This window comes from Typopeltis vanoorti, chromosome 9 (genome assembly GCF_054136105.1).
Source record: "Typopeltis vanoorti isolate ZY-2024b chromosome 9, IOZ_Tvanoo_1.0, whole genome shotgun sequence".
Classification (NCBI taxonomy): domain Eukaryota; kingdom Metazoa; phylum Arthropoda; class Arachnida; order Uropygi; family Thelyphonidae; genus Typopeltis; species Typopeltis vanoorti.
In genome coordinates this window covers 112465491-112490418 of record NC_143557.1, presented here as the reverse complement: position 1 = coordinate 112490418, position 24928 = coordinate 112465491, and the positions used below count along the sequence as shown (strand labels likewise).

At 35.2% G+C, this 24928-nt stretch overlaps 1 protein-coding gene across 1 annotated transcript in view; it reads right to left on the bottom strand.

The window, feature by feature from the left end:
- The window catches only part of LOC150103428 (serine/threonine-protein phosphatase 4 regulatory subunit 1-like), a 649146-nt gene that overhangs the window by 186720 nt on the left and 437498 nt on the right, over window positions 1–24928 (bottom strand). The window contains exons 5-6 of the mRNA XM_090398478.1: window positions 16411–16471; window positions 5194–5279 (exon numbers count right to left, since the gene is read on the bottom strand). Of these exons, the coding sequence (XP_090254604.1) occupies window positions 5194–5279; window positions 16411–16471 (147 nt within the window). The remainder of the gene's footprint in view (window positions 1–5193; window positions 5280–16410; window positions 16472–24928) is intronic.

Below are 24928 nucleotides of genomic sequence, written 5' to 3'. Positions count from 1 at the left end.
CTACATATAAGAAGCAAAGCACCCATTCCGTCAAAGACAAGGTAGTGAGATGGTAGATTTAACACATCTCACTACCCATGTCTTTCACAGAAAAAATGCAAATATTTGAAAACAAACTGGCAAATGTTCTCTTTTCTTCTCATTTCTTTCTCAACTCTTGTTCTAATTTTTGCAGGAGTAAAATGCTACTTATCTCGTAATGTACACAAAAATGGTGTAACTTTCCTTCATTATCTACCCATTGCAACAGCAAAATAATCATAACAATAATAATGGGCTTTAGAGCAGTGTTTCACAAAGTGTAGCTATACCCCCCCCCCCCGGCCCAAGTATGCACGAGGTCTGTCTTTAGGGGTAAGAAGCATTTGTTTTTTAAAAAAAATTATCTTTATCCACCCCCTTTTATATTTTTGTCACCATATTGTCAGAAATAAATGCAAGTCTATTCTGTAATTAATCTTTCAATAGCCAAAAGCTCTAAAGGAAGTTTTAAACAACATGAGTCTCTTGATATGCATTAAATGGCATATCAAGAGACTCGTGTCAAATGTAAAACACAGGGTCAGAACTAATTTCATAATTTTTGTTGGCTACTGTATGGATATTGGGTTATACATAGTTTCACGGCTTAAACATTTAGTTATACATATTGAAAAGTATGTATAACTAAAATTTTAGCTAATAATTAAAAAAAATCACGTTTGTAATTTTTTATAACAAAAATGTTGAAAAAGAAATAACTTTAAAATTATTCATGTGCGAATGAAATATCATATAACTTCTCCCAAACAGACTTTGTCTGAGATGGGGTATGCCAGTGTAACTAAATTTTAAAACAGGCATGCAGGTATTAAAAGCTTCGGAAACACTGTTGTAGAGCATGTCAACTTCAACACTATACTCTTATATTCAATTTCAAACTTAACTATGGGATATTTAAACATTTCATATGTCGAATAAACAAAGATACAACTTATGAGAATTTACTTATACAAGAGAAAAACAGATAAGTTGTAATAATTTATTCTGTATCATAATTATGAAGCTTACGATCATTATTCTTAATCATGGTTTACTAAATATAGATAATAAACTATTTGTCATCCTTTACTAACTAATAGACCTAATCACAAAGAATAAAACAATTAATATCATCACAATTGCAGAGATTCATATCAAACATACTGATGCAACAGTTTCTTACTCTTTCATAAAATTTAAATCTCAAAATTTATTTTCAGCTGGCTGTAGTCAAGATCATTAGACTTAAGCAAATTGCTCTAATTTCATATATAAAAAGTATCATTAAAATCTACCAGTCATTTAAAAGTTGAAAGATGCTCAACCATATAAACAAACATCAAGCTTTACTTCTTTAAACAGCTAGTTTAAAGAAGTAAAGAAGTCTGTGAACTCCATAAAGAAGTTTATGGAGTTCACAGACTCATCACAGGCTTCACTCAGCAAACAACATGCCTATTATACTAAACCTTAAACTTATTCACACTTCTACCATTCACAAAGCACTCTAGCAATGCTTTCTACTCACCATACTCTCCATGTAAAAGTATGCACTTTTCTCTCCTCTCTTCACACAACTTCACACAACTTATATTCCAGGGATGGCCTATCATTCTTTCTTACTTACCCAACACTCTCCCAATTGTATAATATATAGAATTGGGAGAGTGTATTGTATAATTCCTCCTATATTAAGCTGACAAAATATTCTCATCATCTTTATTGGACTAAACTATGCAATTTACATTTCCTCGACCTCTCTACACATAAAATTCCAGAAACTCTCCAGAATTTCCACATCCCAATGGAAATGACAGCATATCTGAGCATAGTTCTATGTGTAGTCTAACCAATATCCAAAGGTACACTGCACTTTGCTTATTAGAGGCATGAAGTAGTATACAAAAAATGTGCAGAGCAATTATTTGGAATTCTATGTTTACCTATCCCTTGGTTCACTCATGATGTTAATGTGTTACAGGTTCACATCTTTTCATTGGTAGGAATGTAGGGAAAAAATTTTTGAAATAAAGTTTTCGTTATTAGACTAACTTTTAAGAAAGTAGTATTATGTATTCATTAAATTCTATCTCCCCATAAAAGCACAACTAAACCTTTTTTTAAAAAAGTATATATACTTGCAAACTAAATTTTAGCATTTGAGGTTTAGCTTACATGTGGAAGCTGACTTTCATTACCCAGAAAAATATTTATTGTGGCTCTGAAGTAATTATTGCCATGTCTTTAAAAGAGCAAGTTTCCAATCTCTTCTTACCTTGTTTTGTAAGTATACTTTTGAAGGCATGCCAAATGCACTATTTAGAACTAGAACTCCCCATTCAAGGGATCACAGCAAAACAATTCTATACACTTAATACTACATGGCATATAAGACCAAACATTATCATGTTTGGTCTCATGTGCTGCCAATATATATATATATATATATATATATATATATTGTTGAAATTAGGATTTACTCGGGATGTATACATTTATAAAAATAAATTTAACTGACTAGAACCCGAGAAAGTATAACAAAAACCTTTAATACATCACAACTAGTTTCATCGGTGATCCGACTTCTTCAGGTGAGAAATAAAAACATAAGACATAAAATAACACGGTAAAAAATGAACTTTACAGCTTAATAAAAAGCAGAATAATAACAGTCATATTTGAATAGGTGACCGCGTGCTACCGTTGGCATGAGTAGAATGTGTGCGACAGCTAATTTTTGAGCGCCAGTACTGGATTACTGCGCTATGGGAATCGGGTAAATTGTAGCTAAGATTATTGTTTAAATGTGAAGGGTCCAGAACTATTTCTTTTGATTCGATGATTCTTCTTTCGAATTCATCCTTGCAAATATATAAATTAGTAGTGCGTTCCCAATCAACTTGATGTGGCTGTTCTTCAAGGTTAGAGTTTGCCGAGAAAAGGACATGACTGGAAAGGGCGCTCGCTCGTGCTCTACTGTAGGAGATGTCACGTCTATGTTCCTCAAGACGAAGTGAAACAGATTTGTCTGTCTGGCCAAAATAAGGTCGACCACAGTTGCACAAAACTTTATAAACACCAGGAAAATGCAGATGGTTGTGTTTTGGTTTTGGTCGACTCAGAAAAGAACGAAGTTTTGGCAGCGTAGTATAGTCGGTCTTTATGTTGAATTTTTTCAGAATCTTAGCTAGTTTCGGGGTAAGAGTGCTGATAAAAGGCAACTGTATATGAGTGATTGGGTTGGAGTCATCTTCTTGTCGAGGATGTTGGCGTGGTCTCAAGCGTTTAGTGATGTTACGAGACGAATATCCATTATTTAAGAAGGTGTTTTTCAGGAAGTTAAGCTCTGTTTGAAGGTCTTCTTCTGTGGAAATGAGACATCTTGCTCGATGGGCGAGGGTGGAGATGATGCCCAGTTTCTGAGGTGGGAAGTGATGAGAAGAACCATGTAAATATCTATCAGTGTGGGTGGTTTTTCGAAAAATTGAAAATTTAAGACAGTCAGGAAATCTACTGATCTTTAGATCCAAGAAGGGGAGAACGCCGTTAACCTCTAGTTCAGATGTGAATTTAATGTTTTGATGTTGGTTATTTAAATGGTTTAGGAAGTTTTGCAGTTCCTCTAAACTATGTCCCCAAATAAGGAAGACGTCATCGATGTAACGTAACCACAGTTTAGGTTTCAAAGTAGCTGAGGAAATAGCTTTCTCTTCAAAATCTTCTAGAAAAAGATTAGCTAAGACTGGAGATAGAGGGCTGCCCATAGCTAAACCGCTAGTTTGTTTGTATATTTTCTCTTCGTAGCAGAAATAGCCGGAATTGATGCAGTGATTATTATTATTATTATTATTATTATTATTATTACTGTTATTATTCTGCTTTTTATTAAGCTGTAAAGTTCATTTTTTACCGTGTTATTTTATGTCTTATGTTTTTATTTCTCACCTGAAGAAGTCGGATCACCGATGAAACTAGTTGTGATGTATTAAAGGTTTTTGTTATACTTTCTCGGGTTCTAGTCAGTTAAATTTATTTTTATAAATATATATATATATATATATATATATATGGAGGGCTCCTGACCAGCAAGCAAATAATTCAGCTGCCATTAACTCTATTAGACTATAGTCCAGAACAGAGCAGGGGTATATTGGATGCAGCACTGTCAAGATCACTAAAAGGAAAATGAACATAACTATGCAGAAGATACATTCACAAAATACTATGTCTCACTTATACATCTACTAATCCTATAAACCTCCCAAATCATTACTACTGACTTTAGAACCTGTTCTTGCATTTCAGGTGGTGTATAATAAACATACCTAAAAATGCTTGATGCTAATCAAGAAAAGAGCAATACAGTTAACTCCTGTCAGAGACTTTCCAGTCATTTTCACATGGTTGACGACTTTCCTATAGGTAATTTCACAGGCACTAAATTGGGCTTCTCTCATTCTCCCACTTTCCTCTAAGCCTGTAAAACCATATGCAGATGTTAGACATCATCATCCATTCACAGCCAGCTTCAATTTTACCAAACTAATTTCACATTCCCTGGAATATTCCATGAACTATGCTTTCCACAGATTAGAACATAAATTATCACCTTTAGCTATTCGAGAAATGCATTAATATGTTCCTTCTTTCTTCTTAACAACTTGCTCATACACAGGTTTTGCAAGCTCTTATATGGTGTTAATAATATAAAAATAAATAAACTTTCATAATAAAATAATATGCTCTGTGTATTATCATTTCATTATAACCAGATTTCTATGATTGCAGAAAAGTACCATCCAGTTGTTTACAGATGCATAATATAGGAATAAATGGAAAAACTCAAAATACACTATTGCTCTGTGACATCTTGGAAACAAAGTGCTCTCAACTTTCCCAAAATGGAAAGGCATAGCAAACCTATTTACTATAATAAACTACCAAAAAAAAGCCACACAGAAAGATCCACAGCATTAATATTCAACATTAAAAATACCTATCACATGAGCAAATATATAAAAATGTATTCCATATTTTGTTTTGAAATTGCATCCTGAAAAATGTCAATTAATCAAATTCATCCTTCCACAAGAGATATGATTCTAAAAAATCATTTCCTATAAGAAAGAAACATGATCATGACAATAATAATCTGAAATTAGTAACACTTACAGTGACAGCCTCTGTTCTGTGATCATCCAAATGGTCAATTTCAGTTAGCTGCAAGATTAGTGGACATATATGCTCTTCTAGTTGACCTGAAAATTTAACAATATTCATTTTATATAAAGCAAGCAGAGAGCACTAGACTACAAAAGATTGCTCTCTCTCTCTCTCTGTGTGTGTGTGTGTGTGTGAACGTTGCAAGTAATACACGTATATAAGATTCACCTTAACATGAAAACTGAAATAAAGCAATAAAACACCAAATACAGTAGAATCCGTTTATTGTGATCACAGATAATATTATCAATCGGCTATTGTTATCAAAATCAGTCGGTCCCAAAACACACCATTTAAAATGAATTAAAAATAATTCCTCTATTATAATCAAAGTTCTGACTATTGTTATCAAAATCCTCGAATGTTTAGCCTTTCGGGTCTCAGAATTCTAAAAAATAAGGGTTAATCAGGTAAAAATTTGACAAAGAACATTTATAGAAATCTGACTTTTTTTGTTAATCTTTCTTTAATTTTATATCCTCCAGGATATAAAATTAAAGATTATCCACTTGCAAATGCAAGTGGATAATCTTAATCTTCCAGGCAAATAGGGGGACGGGTATAAATACAGTCTAATTGTGATTTTTCAAGTTTATTTTCGTATTCTCTTTCAGTAAGTGAATTTGACTTTAAGTGCTCCTTAAAACAGTCCTTAGCATTATAGCAAAAGCAAGTAAAAACATAAAGATTTATCTTTTCAAAAAAAGCAAAGAATTTTGGAGCTAATTTGCCCCAAATAAGTCAGCATAGTGTGGCTGTACATTTAAAAATTTCACAACCATTCTCATGTAAGATCTTAAAAAACAGATCAAACATTGAAACTTCAGCTCTTACTAATGAGAACATGGATTGGAAGAGAGCCCAATCTAGTAAGGATACTCAAGTTGAATCAGCATTAAAAATTTGGTTTAGTAATGTTTGTGAAAAGAATGCTTCGATTGGTCAAAAAGGAAGAACTTGCAAAACAATGGGCAAAGAAAATTTCACTGCAACTGATGAATGGTTTAACAAGTGGAAAAAGCAAGAGAATATTGTGTACAAGAATATTCATGGTGAAGAAAAAGTGCTGATATTTTTATCAGCTGATGAGTGGATTAAAACCAAATGGCCAAAAATTATTGCTGAATATTCTCCCGAGAATATTTACAGTGCAGATGAGGCAGGACTCTATTTTCATGCAATGCCTGAGCATACTTATTTGCTTAAAAATGAAAGTACTAAATGATTTAAATCTTCAAAAGTGCGAGTGACAGTTCTTTCTTGTGCTAATATGAAAGGTGAGAAATTAGAGCTCCTAGTGATTGGAAAAAGTAGTGCCTTAAGTAAAAATCCTTGGTGTTTTAAAGGTGTCAAAAGTTTGCCTGTTGACTACTGTTCTAGTGTAAATGCTCAGATGACTAATGACATTTTCAACAATTGGTTAGTTAAGTGGAATCTTAAATTAAAGCAAATAATTGTCTTGTTAGTAGACAACTGCACTGCACACCCAAACAATTTATCACTAAAGAGCATCAAGTAATTTTCTTGCCTTCAAACACTACATCGTTAATTCAACCATGTAAACCAAGGCATCATATGAGCTATTAAAGCTTATTATCGTAGGGAAGTCTGTGCAAGAATTATAGCTGAAAACTTGATAATATAAAAGACTGATCTGATGGAAGTGCAATTGCAAAAAAGATTTCCCTTCTTGATGCACTGCATTTGATAGAAGCAAGTCTCAGAGATGACTATTGAAAACTGCTTCCAAAAAGGTGAATTTTTTAAGATAAACTCTGAAACTCCTTCTTCCAAACAATTTGAATAGCTTACAAATGAAATTTTTGATAAAACTCCAGACGGTATGTCAAAAGAAGAATTTGAAAATTGGCTGGATATTGATAACAACGTTGAAGTGGTGGCTATAGTGACAGTGTTGATATATATCAAGCCGCTTCCAATGAGAACTTTAATCTGATAGAAGAAAGAACCTAATACAAGTATAGAAGAACAAATTTTAGAAGCTCCTCCAACCAATGCTCAGATGCAAGAAGCTCTACGAATACTTCGTCGTGGTGTGCAACATAGAGCGACAAACTTTGAAAGGCATTATGAGTATGAGCAATTTATTCATAAACTACTATATTCAAAGACACGACAGACAACACTAAATAAGTTTTTAAAATAAATTTTATGTTGTTGGTTATTAAAAATTTGGTTATAACAATAAATTAAATAATGTTCATAACAATAAATTGAAAAAATTAATGCAATTTTTTATATCCTTTGCTTAATGTTATCAGCCCATTATTGTTATAAAAAAGCAACTGTCCCAAAGAGATCATAATAAGTGGTATCTACTGTATCATCAAGAGCGTGTTCAGTATAATGAGTTTTCCATTTATTCCTATATTATGCATCTCTAAACATCTGGATGGGCACTTTTATCTGTCCAGTGTTCTATGTCCTTCATATAGTCATTATCTTCTTAGTTATTCTCTTTTCCCCTGTAGTTTCCGTCTGATGACCATATTCATCAGTCCTTTTCTTAGAGCAAGCATGCCCCCAAAATTTCATTTTTCATTTCATTCAGTAATCTTTTTCAGTTAAGCTTTCAAGCACTTCTTTGTTTTTCTCGTGGAAAGGCTTAGACATTGATTATGCATTTTTACTAAATAGCTTAAGGAAATTACAACGTATACTAGGATATACATTAAAATAAATATTAATACACTTCCAATATTTGGCAACATCACGCTGCCATTTTCACAGGAACTTAAAAACAAGACACGTGCATGCAAGCATAACAAGCAGTAAATGAGGATGAAGCAGGAAGCTATTCTTTCTCCTAAAAGTCCTCATGGTGCCCCCTAGCAGGCAATGTTGGTATTCTTGAGTGATTGGGCTGAAGGTCTTCTGATGTAGGTTTCCCAAATTTGGGGAAGTCTCAGGCAACCAAAATTTGTTGAGGTTTGGATTGTTTCTTAGGGCTGAGACTGATTCCATGAAAAGCCTTTCGTATTTGAATTTACTACGGTGTATTATCGTGGCTTTCTTCCACCGTATTCTATGGCGGGTATCCAGCGCATGGTCTAGAAGACCAGAGTGGCTGTATTGGTGAAACCGGATGTAGTCCTTGTGTTCTGAAATTCTGATATTAGCTGTCCTACCTGTTTGGCCAAAGTAGGACAGCTTACAGCTGCAAGGGACCTGGTATATACCAGGTAGGTCTAGGTGGGGAGGTTGGTCTTTAGTACAGCAGATAAGAGATTCCAATTTTTTATATGGTTTTATATTTAGGATTTTTGTAATTTTTTACGAGGTGCCTCAGATATAGGGTATGGTGATGGATTTAGAGTAATCCTTGTTGTGAGGGGGTGGGTATTGGTTTCAATATTTTTTGGATTGGGGGGGGGGGGGGTAGCCATTGGCTGAGAAAGTGTTGAGAATGTGTGACGCTCTCTCACGTGGTCACAACTTCGCCCTTGCACCCAGAAGAATACCTGCTGAAGATATAATGATACGAATTGAACACAGGATATGACATCTTCCAAACCACATCGCCAACGATATTAGACTGGATGTGGCTTGTGTTCTGACCAAAGCAAAACCACCAAAAACTAACATGCCCAGTAAGGAAATTAAATCTCTACTAGAATTAAAGAAAAACAAGAAAATAACAAAATCACCAAAGCAGATAAAGGGAATGCCACAGTATTGCTTAACCAAAAGTATTACACAGGTAAGCTGAATGCTCTATTGTTAGATTGGGCAACTTGCCTCCCTATCGAGTACAATTCCAACAACTCACAAATTAGAAAACTCCACAGGCTCCTTAAGAAGGTCACTTCTTGGCCTGTAGAAGTCAAAAACAAATTAAAACCATTTAACTCCATATCCCCCCCCCCCATATTTATGGAGTTCCAAAAATACATAAGGAAAATGTGCCATTACGTCCCATAGTGGATGGCATTGATTCCCCCACATACAAACTAGCTAAACATTTGGCCAAAGCTCTCACACACTATACTGGCAACACACCTTCACACATAAAAAACTCAGCCCACTTCAAAGCCAGCATAGAAAACCTTACACTCAAACACACTGACTTAATGGTCAGTTTTGATGTCTCCTCCTTATTCACAAATGTCCCACTCAAAGAATACTTAGAGCTAATCCAAGCTAAATTTCCTCCCGATATCACAGCCTTATTTCAGTTCACAATGAGCTCAGGCTATTTTATTTGGCAAGGAAAATTCTACAAACAAATAGAGGGGACAGTCATGGGTTCTCCACTCTCTCCCCACCCTTGGCCAACTTTTATATGGAGACTTTTGAAAAGAAAGCCTTAAACTCTACCTCATAAAAACCAACCATATGGCTTCGGTATGTTGATGATATGTTCGCTATTTGGCCACATGGCTCCGATGCACTCCTCTCCTTCCTAACACATTTAAACAACCAACACCCCAGAATCAAACTCAAGCTGGAAGAAGAAAAAAACATTCTCAACTTTCTCAGCCAATGGCTACCCCACCAAAAAAATCCAAAAAATATCGAAACCAATACCCCCCCCCCACCCCACACACCTCGGAAAAAATTACAAAAATCCTAAAAAACATGACTTAACGTCTTGTTACAGACCATATAAAAAATTGGCATCCTTTATCCGCTCTTGCTAAAGATCCCCCCCCCGACCTACCTGGTGTATACCAGGTCGCAGCTGTAAGCTGTCCTACTTTGGCCAAACAGACGGGACAGCTAATATCAGAATTTCAGAACACAAGGACTACATTCGGTTTCACCAATACAGCCACTCTGGTTTTGTAGACCATGCGCTGGATATCCGCCACAGAATACGGTGGAAGCCACGATAACACACTGTAGTAAATTCAAATACGAAAGGCTTTTCATGGAATCAGCCTCGGCCCTAAGAAACAGTCCAAACCTCAACAAATTTGGCTGCATGAGACTGTCCCAAATTTGGGAAACCTACATCAGAAGACCTTCAGTCCAATCACCCAAGAATACCAACATTGCCTGCTAGGGGGCACCATCAGGACTTTAAGGAGAAAGAATAGCTTCCTGCTTTGTCCTCATTTACTGTTTGTTATGCTTGCATGCACGTGTCTTGTTTTTAAGTTCCTGTGAAAATGGCAACGTGACGTTGCCGAAATATTGGAAGTGTATTAAAATTTATTTTAATGTATATCCTAGTATACGTTGTAATTTCCTTAAGCTATTTAGTAAAAACACTTCTTTGTTTATAATGTATTCTATCCAACTAATCCACTTTCTTCTTAGTAACCACATCTCCAGAGCCATTAGTCTTTTTTCCATTTCTTTTCCAATAGGTCCAATTAAAATGAACAGATGCTATACAAATTTGGTATGCCAATCAGCCATAAAACAACTCAGTTGTCATTCCACTGACTTCACATCATTATGGTGATCACCTGCCACTGTATACCCTTACCATTCCTCATCTTCAAGAAACCAGGGCAACCAAATCTGAAGTCAACATTCCATCCATTCAAGTTCAATTAATGAGTGGATAATAACAACATTCCTTTTCCTATTTGTCAGCATGTTTTTCCACAGCCATTTGTGTTATTCTGTAACTTTTGCAATATATTCCCCTGAGCTTCACCTCTCCCAAAATCTCTGGTCTCATCAATTTCCTGCAGTGCAATTTCATCCTAAGGTGTATAACTTGAAAAATTGCCACATTAAATCAGAACCATTATTTTTTGATCACAATCTCAGTCTATTCAAATTCATCTGCAGCAATCTATACTTTTATTTATTGCTGCCTTTCCCATTTTTGCATCATCAGAAAACTACTGGTGATGATAGTTCCTCCTACTAAAGTTCCCTATTAGAAATTGAACAGCAGAGAACCAAGTACAAAGACACAGCACTGTTGGTCTGTATTTTTTCCCTAGATCCTATAGCCACATTTTACAAAGAGTAGCCCACAGACCTCTTATCAAGGATTGAAACATCACTATCCTCATTGAGTATTTACTATAAAAAGATACCATGCCCTCTGTTTTTAAAACTATCTAGCTACCTATTATTACATACAAATTCTAAATTTATGTAATATAAATTTAAGAAAGAGTGAGATGAGTACTGTCTTAAAAAAGTAAAACTTGAATTTATTTAAGTTAAGGGATATTGCATCCCATATTGTTTCATAGCTGAATAAGAAACTCAAAGAGTTTCATGCCGAATATAGAAACTATATAAAGTTCGGTGAGTCCAAGCGCAAGCAAATACCTGGATAGTCCATATGGCAGTGCAACATGTAAGGGTGGAGCAAGCTCCTTTGGCTGTTCTACATTATGAGAGAAGGTCACTACCCAGACCGGTTTCAACCTTTACTGAGGTCTCATCAGTGAGTAGGTAGACTTAGTTAATACCAAGTTTTAGCGAACAGAACTTACATACCCTACTATAAGAATTGCCAAGAAGGTGTCCTAATAAATTACTAATTATATGAAGAGCCAAAGGCTTCAATTCGGCGACGTGAAATTATTTAAGTTAAGGGATATTACATCTCATATTGTTTCATAGCTGAATATAAAAACTATATAAAGTTCGGCGAGTCCAAGCGTAAGCAAATACCTGGATAGTGCATATGGTAGTGCAACATGGGGCAACTCAATGGACTATCCAGGTATTTGCTTACGCTTGGACTCGTCGAACTTTATAAAGTTTCTATATTCGGCATGAAACTCTTTGAGTTTCTTATTCGGCCGTGAAACAATATGGTATATAATATCCCTTAACTTAAATAATTTTACGTCATCAAATTGAAGCCTTTGGCTCTTCATATAATTGAACTTTTGATATGCTTTCTTCTTTTCCTTCACTGCCTCTTTAACTTCCTGTGTCCACCATGGAGTTCTGATTTTTCTATCCTTGCAGACAACCTCACCACATGCTGTCTGGCTGAATCAATCAGTGTTTTCTTCAAGGTTTTCCACTGAATCTCCAAGGTTTGGTTCCTGTTCTCAAACTTTTTCATTTTTTGTTCAATAATCTTTGTGTATTTTAGTCTACAGTTCACATCTGAGAGCTGCTCAACTTTTATTTGCTTTAAAACTTTCTTACATGTTATTCTTTTCAATATGAAATTCAATTTTATCCTGCTCAAGACTAAATAGTGATCGCTTCCAATTTCAAATCCTCTGTACACTCTGGTGTCCTGCACCAGGGAGAAAACATCGCTATCAACAATAGCATAGTCAATGAGACTTTTCTTATTCCTAGCCTCTTCTCTCCATGTAAATTTGTGCACATTTTTATGTTGGAACATGGTGTTAGTAATAACCAGTCCATGTCCTGAGCAGAAATCCAACAGGTATTTGCCATTATTATTAGCTTTGCTCTTTTCTCCAAATTTTCCAAAAATATTTTTGTATGTCAGACAATCATTTCCTACTCTAGATCCCCAACAAGGACCACCTTTTCCTTTTTCATTGTGTCAGTTGCTTTTTTCCTAAAGCATCAAAAAATTCCTCCATGTCTACCTTAGTAGAACCTTCTGTGGGACCATAGGCACAAATAAGTCTCATTGTCCAATTCCCCCATTCTGATATTTGCCCACATCACTTTACTTGAGACTGCCTGCCATTCAAGAAGATTAGCCTCGTATTTTGTGTTGAATACTATGGCTACTCCTTCTTTTCCTTGATTGTCATTTCCAGAATATAACATTTTGTATTTATTGCTCAGAAAGATGTCACCAGTTTTTGTCTTTTTTGTTTCAGTCACTCCTATTATGTCGATCTGGTACTTATCTAATTCTTTAGCTAGCTCCATTTCTTTGCCATTCAGACTTCTTATGTTGATAGTACCGATCTTTAACTCTAGTGATGTTGAGTTGGGGTGTGCTTTCAGATTTGGTAGGAAGTCAACTGAATAAATTTATATGGAATAAGAGAGAAATTAATCAAACACTAAATAACTGTATATCAGAGTTTTCAAACCAATTTTGACTTATGGATCTGAGAGTTAGGTTAGGTTAGAATAAAAAACATTAAAAGACTGGAGACCACAGATATGAGACTTGAAAAAGATTACAGGAATCAACAGATGGCATCAATGGCGGTATCATATTAAAAACGAGGATATTAGGAAAGAACTTGACATTTTTAGCATTCAGGAATGTGTTAGTAGAGCTGATCTCAGGTAGTATGGTCGAGAGGAAAGGTTAGCTAAACAATGTTCTCTATCACGATGGCAGGAGAAAAAAAAAAAAAAAAAAGGAAGACAAAGATGTAGATGGATTGATATAGTAAAAAGTGTCTTAGAAGATAGAAATATAAGATATGATAATACTGGAGTCTTGAGAGATTAATCTGAAGGAAAATCAATAGGAGGTTAGTAATGATGTAACTTTTGTAGTACTATCATGATATCTTGTACCCCCCCCCCCATCAGGGTAAATCCATGAATTTGATGACGATAGTGTTTGATTAGGTTTCACTGACCTGACAACTGTTTCTGCCTAGTCTCTAATATGAGTCAAGGATTTGAATCAGCTGTCAACGCAAGTGAAACCTAATAAATTAACTTAAAATACATATACATATATATATAAGTTCCTCGACAGAGTCCATGCCATTGCAGAAATGCAAGCCAAGGAAACTCTGATACTGAAAGTTATATTCTCATATGCTCTTTATCCTATGCATTAGTCCTCTTCACAATCTTGATGCAATATAAGTTTATAATCTTTTGTGGGCAAGTAACATAGAAAAACATATTAATGTATTTCGCCTCTTTTTATAAAGAGGTGTAATATAAGCTTACTCCAGTCATGTGAGATTCACGTTTCTGAATTAGGCAGTGCAACCTGGTAAACATTTCAGACCTCCAAAATTTTTAGCGCTTTTCAAGTGAAATACTTGTCTATTCCTTTCCTTTCCACATTTCAGGTTTCTGCTGCCCTTTAGTAGCAAAATATATTAATCATTGTTCATGTCGCATGGAACAAAAAACTGTAATACCAGAATGCAAATAAATAATTTACTAACTAAAATTAATTATTTACAAGATAACATTTGGCTAGCTCAAGTTAGCATTATCAGAAGCGCTTTAACAATACACACTCAGTAGCAACGTAGCATAAAATTACCTGGAGAACAAGAACAGCCACGCGCATTGAGGGTGAGATTGGCACTCTTCATGGTAATTTCTGTCATTAATGCTGATTGAAAAATAAGGTGGTGTGCCGAAATCTATGCAAGATCACACCATTTAGTTCTGTTGCAATTAACCAGGTTTTAGAGAACTTCTGTCAGTTCTAGAAACAGTCTCTCTTAAACTGGGATTTGTGAAGTAGCCAGGCTTTCTTCTATATGATGAAATGGTCTCTCTCCAGGGCACACTAATTACGATAGTTTGTCCATCCTGTCTTTCCAAAATACTGAGTTCCATACTGGTAGGGATTGTTGTAGACATCTGGAAAAGAGATAGGATCCTGGATATTCTTGATTTGTCTCAGGAATGTGGAAACTTTGTTCCACATTGCTAACTTACACATGGAATCGTCTGAATGGTTAGTACTTAATTAAATGTGCAACGAATGGTATAGAAATGGTGTTTCTAGATTTTTACATTTTCTTGATAATATACATCCCCAAATTAGTTGTATTAGAGGAAAACAAAGAGGTGCTAGTCTTCTTGGATACTTCAGTTATAATGCAAGCAGATAGGCCCCCTTGTGCGCTCAGTTTACTGTAAGCCCCCCCACACACACACACACTGATAGATATCTACATGCCACTTCACATTACCATTCTGCCCAGAAATTTGGCATGTTCAAAACTTTCAACATTCCAACCCAACTATGCATACACCATATTTATCCTATATTATTATTATTATTATTACGTGACATCTCCAGAGAGTCCAAAGACTCATTGCAGGAGGGCATCTACTCTACAACTCTGTCTCCACCACTCAATCCACCAACTGACCTCATCTTCATCAACACCATCTACCGCCGACCACCACTACTAGTATTTCCACAGACAATCACAAACATCCATGCTCATGGCAGGATTCGAACTCGCAGCCTTTTGGCTGGAGAGCAGATAATGCTAACCACTCAGCCAGCCAGGCTGGCATATCAAAGGTGCAACAGATAAACTGGGCTCCCTCCTAAAACAGCATACAAAATCTCTGAATGAAATTTCCACATTCCTAAGACAAATCAAGGATCAGCAGGTTCCTCTGTCTTTTTTCCAGGTGTATACAGCAACCCCTGACAGTGTAGAATACAGTATTTTGAACAGACAGGATGGCCAACCTACACAAAAAAAAATTATCTAGCCTAACATGCCCTGGAGAAAGACCATTTCATTATATGGGAAAAAAAACCAGTTACTTCATAAATCTCAGTTTAAATGAGAGAGAGATCTTGGAACCAGTGCAAGTTCCACAAAACCTGGTTAACTGCAACCAAACTAATGTATGATCATGCATAGATTTTGGCACACCACCTCTATCTTCCCATCAGCATTAATAACAGAAATTACCATGAAAAGGGCTACTGTCACCCTCCACATGCATGGAGGGCAATGGAAGTATTGTTAAATAAACTGAGTGCATATTGTTAAAGTGTTTCTGATAATGCCAGATTGACCTAGCCAAATATCAGCTTGTAAATAATTAATTTTAGTTACGAGATTATTTATTTGCATTCAAGTTTTATGCACTTTTTTTTTCATTATATGGAAATAAGTTTTGTCCCATAAGCTTCATCATGAATCATAGAAACAGTTACAGAAATTTAAACATGGAAATACCAATGATTATCTTCCTCCTGGAGGTTTTCTTTTACCATTCCTGTTAAACAATGTTTGTAAGGAATTGCTCTGGTATTTAGAACAGCTTCTTTTTAGTTTTTATATCGCCTCTGCTATCTTACATTCCTTCTGTGGTACTTTTCTCCACATTTATACTTTCTTATTATCCTTCAAAACATTTTTCCCCTTTCATGGTATTTTTTTTCTATATTGTTTCCAAAATTTTCCCATTAACTACTCTTTACTGTGCTTAATGAGAACACAATGAGATTTACCTAATGATAAAAAGAAAATCCAGTTATTGCTCTAAGTTTATTTTTAATTAAGATGACTTCATAAACAGAAATTTTCTATTGAAAATTACCTTTCTCAACTAAATCTTGTTCTACCATTACAAGCAGAGTAGCTTGGCTAGTTTTACGAACCTAAAATCAAACAAACAAACAATGTATCAAATTGCTAATTTCTTAATAATATATTACAAAATGAACAAATATTACATAATGAACAAATAGAACAATGAAAAGAAATATTGGAATAAAGATACTTGTCCAAAACTATTTACCATTTAATTTAGCATTCAAATATTTCTCTCTCAAGCATTCTCTCCTAGCAACAAATAGTGGGCAAATTTAAGAATGATCTAAAGATAAATTTATGAAAGTTTAATTGTTAATGTTACAAGCAGCAAGCAGTCTCCAATTTAAATCTACATCTGTATAATGAGGAAGTTTTTCCCCCACTATATACAATGATCAGGATCAACAGCATCATCTGAAACCCATGAGTAACTGTATATATAGATATACTGTACTTTTTTTATGCTTATCTGGGTAGGTGTTAACTATACTGCAGGATCACCCAGTTCTAAAAAATAATGTACCTTGCCAAAACTGAAAACACTGCCAACATCTTCCTGAATAAACATAAAAAATAAGTATTGCACCTAAATTAAAAATGGTAAGGAGTTAAAAATTTGGGCACTGACTCAGATCACTGTATTCAGAGAGAGAGAGAGAGAGAGAGTAGGGGAGAGGATGGAGATATTCACACATATAGAGATAAAGATTTAAATCCAAAAAAAAATTGTTTTTTTGTTTTTTTCCCATTTGAAATCTGCCAAAGCTCTATACCATTTCCCTCAGAATCTAAATAAATATAGCTGCCAATTAATAAGAATATTATTATGAAATTGTCAACTTAACAATTAAGATCAGTTATTTCAGAAGCAATTATGACATTGTAAGTGAAAGAATTCTCAAATATTTCAAATCACATTTCAAAATGTGAAAATAACAACCTTAAAAAGTTCATCATCCAGGGCAAAGCGGAAGGACAAAGAAAAAGAGGATGCCCAAGACAAGATAGTTGGACCAGATTAAAAAGATCACCAGACTTACTTTGGAGTTGGCCACTGCTGCAACAAAAATCAGAAAAAAATGAAGAGACATTGTGGGTATGGTCACAAGTCCTCAGATATGAGGAAATCTAGCAATTGCAGAAGGACAGCAATATTATGCCATTTAGTTCAGTGTATTGTTTAACTTCCTTTCATGTTCTTGAATGCAGGTGCATATTCTAACCTTTATGATGAAGATGCACTAGTGACAAAACAAAAATATTGACTTAATAGTGGAATAAAATGTAGTTAATTATTATTCCTAGGAATTCATTATTAAAAAATAATGGAAACTATTGTGTTATAGTAAAACTTCAATTTAATATAAACCAAAATAATCACTTGATGTTTGACCTTTGTATCAAGGTCATCATCTGGAGTATACACATATATACAAAGAAATAAACTACGTTATACATACAATATACCTAGTATGTTAAAGTAACACTAATTTGATTAATTGTTAACACTCCTACCTGACCTCTGGTGAAAATAATTTCGACATCAAAGTTATTTGTTACAAATCATTAAGAGGTACAGGGTATTAAGCTAGAGAGCAATGTGCTCTCACATAATTACTCAGAGATAAATTAGAACAAACCAGTATATTACAGATGGTGGTCAATAAGTGCTAAAATTATTGCTTAGCTGTATAACTGAGAGGAGACCTCCACATAGCCTTTAAAGGAATGCGGAGAACCGACCAGGGCTTCTGACCTAATGTCCAATCCTCACCTTCTCGTGGTGCACCCTGTTGGGTATCTACTTTGATACTGAACGAACGAGGATGGGCTGGCAATTTGGGATTTAGCCGACCAAATTGTATTCTTATTGGTTAAACCAAAATAAAAAATGATGATACAACATGACAAAATTTCATGCCGGCTGGGGCGTCGCCCGGTTAAACAAGGCCCCCGTTGTTTTCGCCAGGGAACCAGGGCGAACAGCGAAAAGTCAGCTACTGGAACAAATCTGAAAACAAACCCCAACTCAACATCACCAGAGTTAAAGATCGGTACTATCAACGTAAGAAGCCTGAATGGCAAAGAAATGGAGCTAGCTGAGGAATTAGATAAGTACCAGATCGACATAATAGGGGTGACTGAAACAAAAAAGACCAAAACTGGTGAGATCTTTCTGAGCAATAAATACAAAATGTTATATTCTGGAAATGACAATCAAGGAAAAGAAGGAGTAGCCATAGTATTCAACACAAAATACGAGGCTAATCTTCTTGAATGGCAGGCAGTCTCAAGTAGAGTAATGTGGGCAAATATGAGAATGGGGAACTGGACAATGAGACTTATTTGTGCCTATGGTCCCACAGAAGGTTCTACTAAGGTAGAAGTGGAGGAATTTTTTGATGCTTTAGAAAAAGCAACTGACACAATGAAAAAGGAAAAGTTGGTCCTTGTTGGGGATCTAAATAGTAGAGTAGGAAATGATTGTGAGACATACAAAAATATTTTGGGAAAATTTGGAGAAAAGAGCAAAGCTAATAATAATGGCAAATATCTGTTGGATTTCTGCTCAGGACATGGACTGGTTATTACTAACACCATGTTCCAACATAAAAATGTGCACAAATTCACATGGAGAGAAGAGGCTAGGAATAAGAAAAGTCTCACTGACTATGTTATTGTTGATAGTGATGTTTTCTCCCTGGTGCAGGACACCAGAGTGTACAGAGGATTTGAAATTGGAAGTGATCACTATTTAGTCCTGAGCAGGATAAAATTGAATTTCATATTGAAAAGAATAACATGTAAGAAAGTTTTAAAGCGAATAAAAGTTGAGCAGCTCTCAGATGTGAACTGCAGACTAAAATATAGAAATATTATTGAAAAGAAAATGAAAGAGTTTGAGAACAGGAATCAAACCTTGGAGATTCAGTGGCAAACTCTGAAGGAAACATTGATTGATTCTGCCAGAGAGGCATGTGGTGAGGTTGTGTGCAAGGATAAAAAAATCAGAACTCCCTGGTGGACACAGGAAGTTAAAGAGGCAGTGAAGGAAAAGAAGAAAGCATATCAAAAGTTCCTGACAAATAAGTCAGCTTTTACTCTTACAGAATACAGAGACAAATGTAAGAAAGCTAAACAGTGTGTAAAACTAGCTAAACAAAAGTCATGGGAGGACTTTGGCAAGAATATAGAAAATAAATATCAAGAAGGTGGCAAAATATTCTGGAGGTTGTTGAAGAAGCTTAGGAATGGAGGAAAGAGTGCTGTAAAAGGAATTAGAGATGATAAAGGTGAAATGAAAACAGGAGAAAAAGATATCCTTGAAGTATGGAGTAATTACTTTGAAAAACTGCTAAATGAAACAAGCAGTGATGACAGCACAGTGATAAAAAACACTGATCAGGCATGCAGGCAGGAATACATATCCATACTTGAAGTAGAAAAAGCCATCAAAGGCTTGAAATGTGGAAAGGCAGCAGGAGTAGATGATATTCGACCAGAAATGCTGAAGTATGGTGGTATAAGAGTCTTACAGTGGCTGCACTGCATAGTTCAGAAAGCCTGGACAGAGGGACGAATTCCCGATGATTGGAGTAGAGCTCTCATAGTACCCATATATAAAAAGGGAAATAAAACTGAATGTGAGAATTACAGAGGTATTTCCCTACTGAGTGTTCCTGGCAAGATCTATGCAAGTATACTTGAGAAACGATTGAGAAGAATTGTGGAAGAAAAGCTTGGTGAAGAACAATCTGGATTCAGGCCAAATAGAGGCTGTCAGGATCAGATCTTCACTTTACAACAAATAGTCGAGAAAGCATGGGAATATAACAAAGATCTGTATTTAAGTTTTGTCGATTTGGAAAAGGCATATGACAAGGTGCCAAGAGAGAAGCTATTCAATACGCTGCAGTCATATGGTGTCAATGGGGCATTATATCAAGCAATACTTAGTCTTTATTTGAGTTGTGAGTCAGCAGTTAGAATTGAAGGAAGTACAGGAAGATGGTTTAATGTTAAATCTGGTGTGAGACAAGGATGTACATTATCCCCTCTGTTATTCATTATCTATATGGATCACATTATGAAGGAATGTGGTATTAAACCTGATATCAAAATTGGAGATGTTAATGTCAGCTCTTTGCTTTATGCGGATGATGTTATACTTCTAAATAAATCCGCTACAAGTCTGCAAGATTCTCTGACTAAATTGAATAGCTGTTGTAATAGATATGGTATGAAGGTCAGCAATAAAAAGACAAAGACAATGAAAATAGGCAGAATCATTGAAAATGTCAACTGTGTTGTGAATGGAGAACCTGTGGAACAAGTAAAACATTTCAGCTACTTAGGCACGATTTTTACTGAAGATGGTAAACTAAATATAGAAATAGACAACAGAATCAGCAAAGCTGGTATCGTGGGAAGTCAATTGAATAAATTCATATGGAATAAGAAAGAAATTAGTCGGAACACTAAATTAGCTGTATACAAGACTGTGTTCAAACCAATTTTAACTTATGGATCTGAGAGCTGGGTCAGAAGTAAAACACTTGACCAAAGACTAGAGACCGCAGATATGAGAGTCCTGAGAAAGATTAGAGGCGTGAACAGATGGCATCAATGGCAATATCATATTAAAAATGAGGATATTAGGAAAGAACTTGACATTGTCAGCATCCAGGAATGCGTTAGCAGAGCTAATCTCAGATGGTATGGTCACTTAAATAGAATGGGAGAGGAAAGATTAGCAAAACAAGTGTTCTCTGCCAGGTTGGCAGGAAAACGACCCAGAGGAAGACCAAGATATAGGTGGATTGATACGGTACAAAGTGCCTTAGACGATAGAAATATAAGATCTGATAATGTTGGAGTCTTGACAAGTAACAGACTGATTTGGAGGAAAATTGTAGATAGGAAGTTAGTAATGATGTAATTTTTTCATGTAGTACTGTCATATCCTGTACACCCCTTGAGGGTACATGGCAGGAATTTGATGATGATGATGATGATGAGTCCTAAAGTAAGGATCTGAACTGAAAAGAACTTATATGGACTGAATGTGAGAAATCAAAATGCTTGGGATTTCCACCATTATTGTTTAGATTAGGATGGTTGATCAAAATTTCACAGGCTTCTTTGAATTTACGTTCACACCAGGTTTTTGTATGATGTAAGGGACAGGTACCTTTCTAATCAATTTGATGTAGGGTATTAAGAACATGATCCAAGAGGTTTGCTTTACCAAAATTGTTAAATGTAGTGTGTTGTTTGCATCTCTTTTTTTGTTTTGTTTTAACCAATTGGAATCATGTGTCCAGCAATATAAGGTACTGTAAGTTACAAGTGCAATGGATTCTGTATACTCCAGGGCAGGCCAAAAGAGGGAGAGGGTCCTTGAAAGAGCTAAATATGTTTTTTAATTTTATAGGTGATTTAAAATTAGCATTAAGATTGTAATGGCATAGGATTCTATTTATTTTATCTGATAACCCTTTAAAGTATGGGATAACCATGGTTTTGCTGTAATCTATATTATTTTGCATTTTCTGATAAGTTTTATGAAGAGCTTTATTGGTGGTATTTTTGCTATAGCCATTGTTTATAAATGTGTTGCTAATAATTTGTAATTCTTGTTTAAGAGCTTGTTCATTAGAGTAAATTGTTCTAGCTCTGTTTTTAGGGTGTTAATTTGTGAAAGATGGTGGTAAGAGTCAGCATATATATATATTGGCCAGTATATGTAGGCTTATGGTAGACAGTGAAGGACAGACTACCTGAGGGAAGACATGTGACTGGTGTATCCAGGAAAGGAAGCTAGTTTTGATTTTCAATTTCAATGATAAATTGTATGCACTCATGTCTGTTTGTTCGGGTAGTTAAGGAGAGTGTTTCAAGTTTGGCAACCGTGTGGCCAGAGATATCAAAACATCATGAATTTATCTAAGCCAAACTGTAGGTTTCAAAGAGAGCAAACTGCCAAAAACCTTACATATAAAAGTTAACAATGAGAGGGGGAAATAGTGGTGAGCCCATGACTTTACTTTCTTTTCGTAAGTAAAAATTATTTTCCCAAACTCACTAATTCTAGTATTTCTTTTTCTATCCCTTTTTTGTTATGTGGATCATTCTTCTCTCCAAGGGTGTTTGGGCCACGTTGCATGTGGCCCAAACAGGCTTGGAGAGAAATAAAGTGTCTTTCTGTTTTTTTAGTTGCCACCTATGTCTCACTTCCACAGGTAAATAAACACTGGAATAATACTTATGTTAAAGAGCTTTCTTTTTAGGTTAAGTAAAGTTCCTAAAAGATGATCTTTATACAGCTAAAATGCTTTGTTTCCTTGTGTGATTCTTCTATTTGTTTCATTATTTTGCTTTTCCTTAAAACTCGTTAACTGACCAAGATAAATATAGTCCTCCACAATTTCAATATATATAGATAGATAAACATATAGATGAGAACAGATATGTAGAATGCTTCCTATAAAGAGAGACTGAAGGTTCACAAGTTACAAAGTTTTGCTGACAGGCAGAAAGAATTCAATATAGGATGAGAGGAGAGAAAATGAGGGAGTTATCCCTAAAAGATGAGCAAGACTGTAGTTAACAAGATTGAAAAGACTAGATCTGTTAATTTTAGTTTGGTTTGATCTAAATTTGTCATCAGTTTGGTTTTACATCAATCCTTAAACCTTTGTTTTCTTTCCCTGCTTTCTCTATCAAGGTCCTTTAGCACTTCCTAGGCTTATCATTTTTTGCTAAAAGAAGAATGTCATCTGCAAAATGCACATGATTGAGATTTATTCTATTGATGCTAATTCCATAGTTTCAGCAGAAATGTAGTAGAAAACAATTGTGGTAATATAGGACCCCCTTGCCTTACTCCTCTCCAAATACCAATCTCTTTCCCTGATGTTCTAGCTTTATATTGGCTGTTGAGTTTTGAGATACAGTTTTTAATAACTGGATATACAGTCATACCCCAAAGTTACACAGTAGGTGGGACCAACAACAAGCGCGTAAGTCGAATTCGCATAACTCGGGTATAATTTTGCATACAAACATACAAAATATTAGTTAATTGGGACCAAAGGTTTACAAAAACACCTATATTTTTTAAGAAATATAATCATAATTGTGGTTTTTCATACATAAAAAAAAAGAAAGTTATTTTGATGTCAATGGTTTAATAAAATCTAATAGATTCGTCTGATGACATAATGTCTTTTTCTTGTCACGCAAAATTTCTTCATAGCAAGCTAATGTTTTTTTATTCTTTATCTTGTGGCTACAATTCGTTCCTCGTTAGAATCTATGTCTTCCAAAATCTGTAAACCTTTCTTTTTATGATTGTTCTTACTGTGGATACCTGTAGATCAAACTTCTTTGCTAGCTCACAAATTTTCATTCCGCCTTCAAAATCCTTAATAATGCTGTAGAAGAATCGGACTTGCTTCCTTTGGATGAGATTATTATTTTTTATGTGATAAAATTTTTATCAAGAACATAACATTAAACAATTGTAAGGTTTGTAGACTATAAAAATGGTGTATGAATGGAGACTGCACGAAACACGTCAGTGCTTGTTCACAGCATGTGCGACACTGGCAAATGCGGCTGGCGCCGGAAAGATACCACTAGTGGTGAGATGTGGAGCGGGGCGGGAATACGTACATATGTGAAACCGCGCAACTCTGGATTCGCATAAGTCGAGGTATGACTGTACTTTGTTAGTATAGATTATTATAAACTGTTAATAGTGCCAAATGAGCATCGAGTATAGGTTTAGATATTCATAAAGTAATACTGATGAGTACAGATTTATTAAGAAGTTATTAGCCTTCTTATAATGATTTAATGCAACCACAGAAGAAAAATGGTGGAGAGAATTCATTGGCAGGTGACCAAGATAAGAACAGATCTATAGAATGCTTCCTGTAAAGAGAGACTGAAGGTTTACAAGTTACAAAGTTTTCTGACAAAGGCAGAAAAAAATTCAATATAAGATGAGAAGAGAGGAGAGAAATTGAGAGAGTTACCCCTAAAAGGTGAGTAAGACCGTGGTTAACAAGATTGAAAAGACTAGATATTATGCTTTGGAGAGTGGTGAATGAGAAAGGTAAATGTGCACTACTAGAATCAATTGCAAGTGTACTGTCAGTAAATAAGTGAATAATAAGCAGTGCTTGAATAATAGTTAGTGTAAGTCTTCCATGATGAGTCTTTTGACTCCATAGATATGACCAGATGATGATGGAAGTAATCAAGTATAATATGCAAGCAGCTTAAGTTTGGTTGTTTATATACATTTGACAAAACACAATTTTTTTTTCTAAAGAAGTTCATGTAGTCCTGTGGAAATGATATTTGCATCCATATTGTTAAGCTGACCAAAGAAATATGGTTACAAGGTCAATTCTAGTCACTGACTAGAGGAACCTTTTCTAAACCTTTCTTTGAGTGGTCCTTGACTTAGTCTATCTCTGCCACTGGCAAGTAGGATTTTTTCCTTCTAGAAA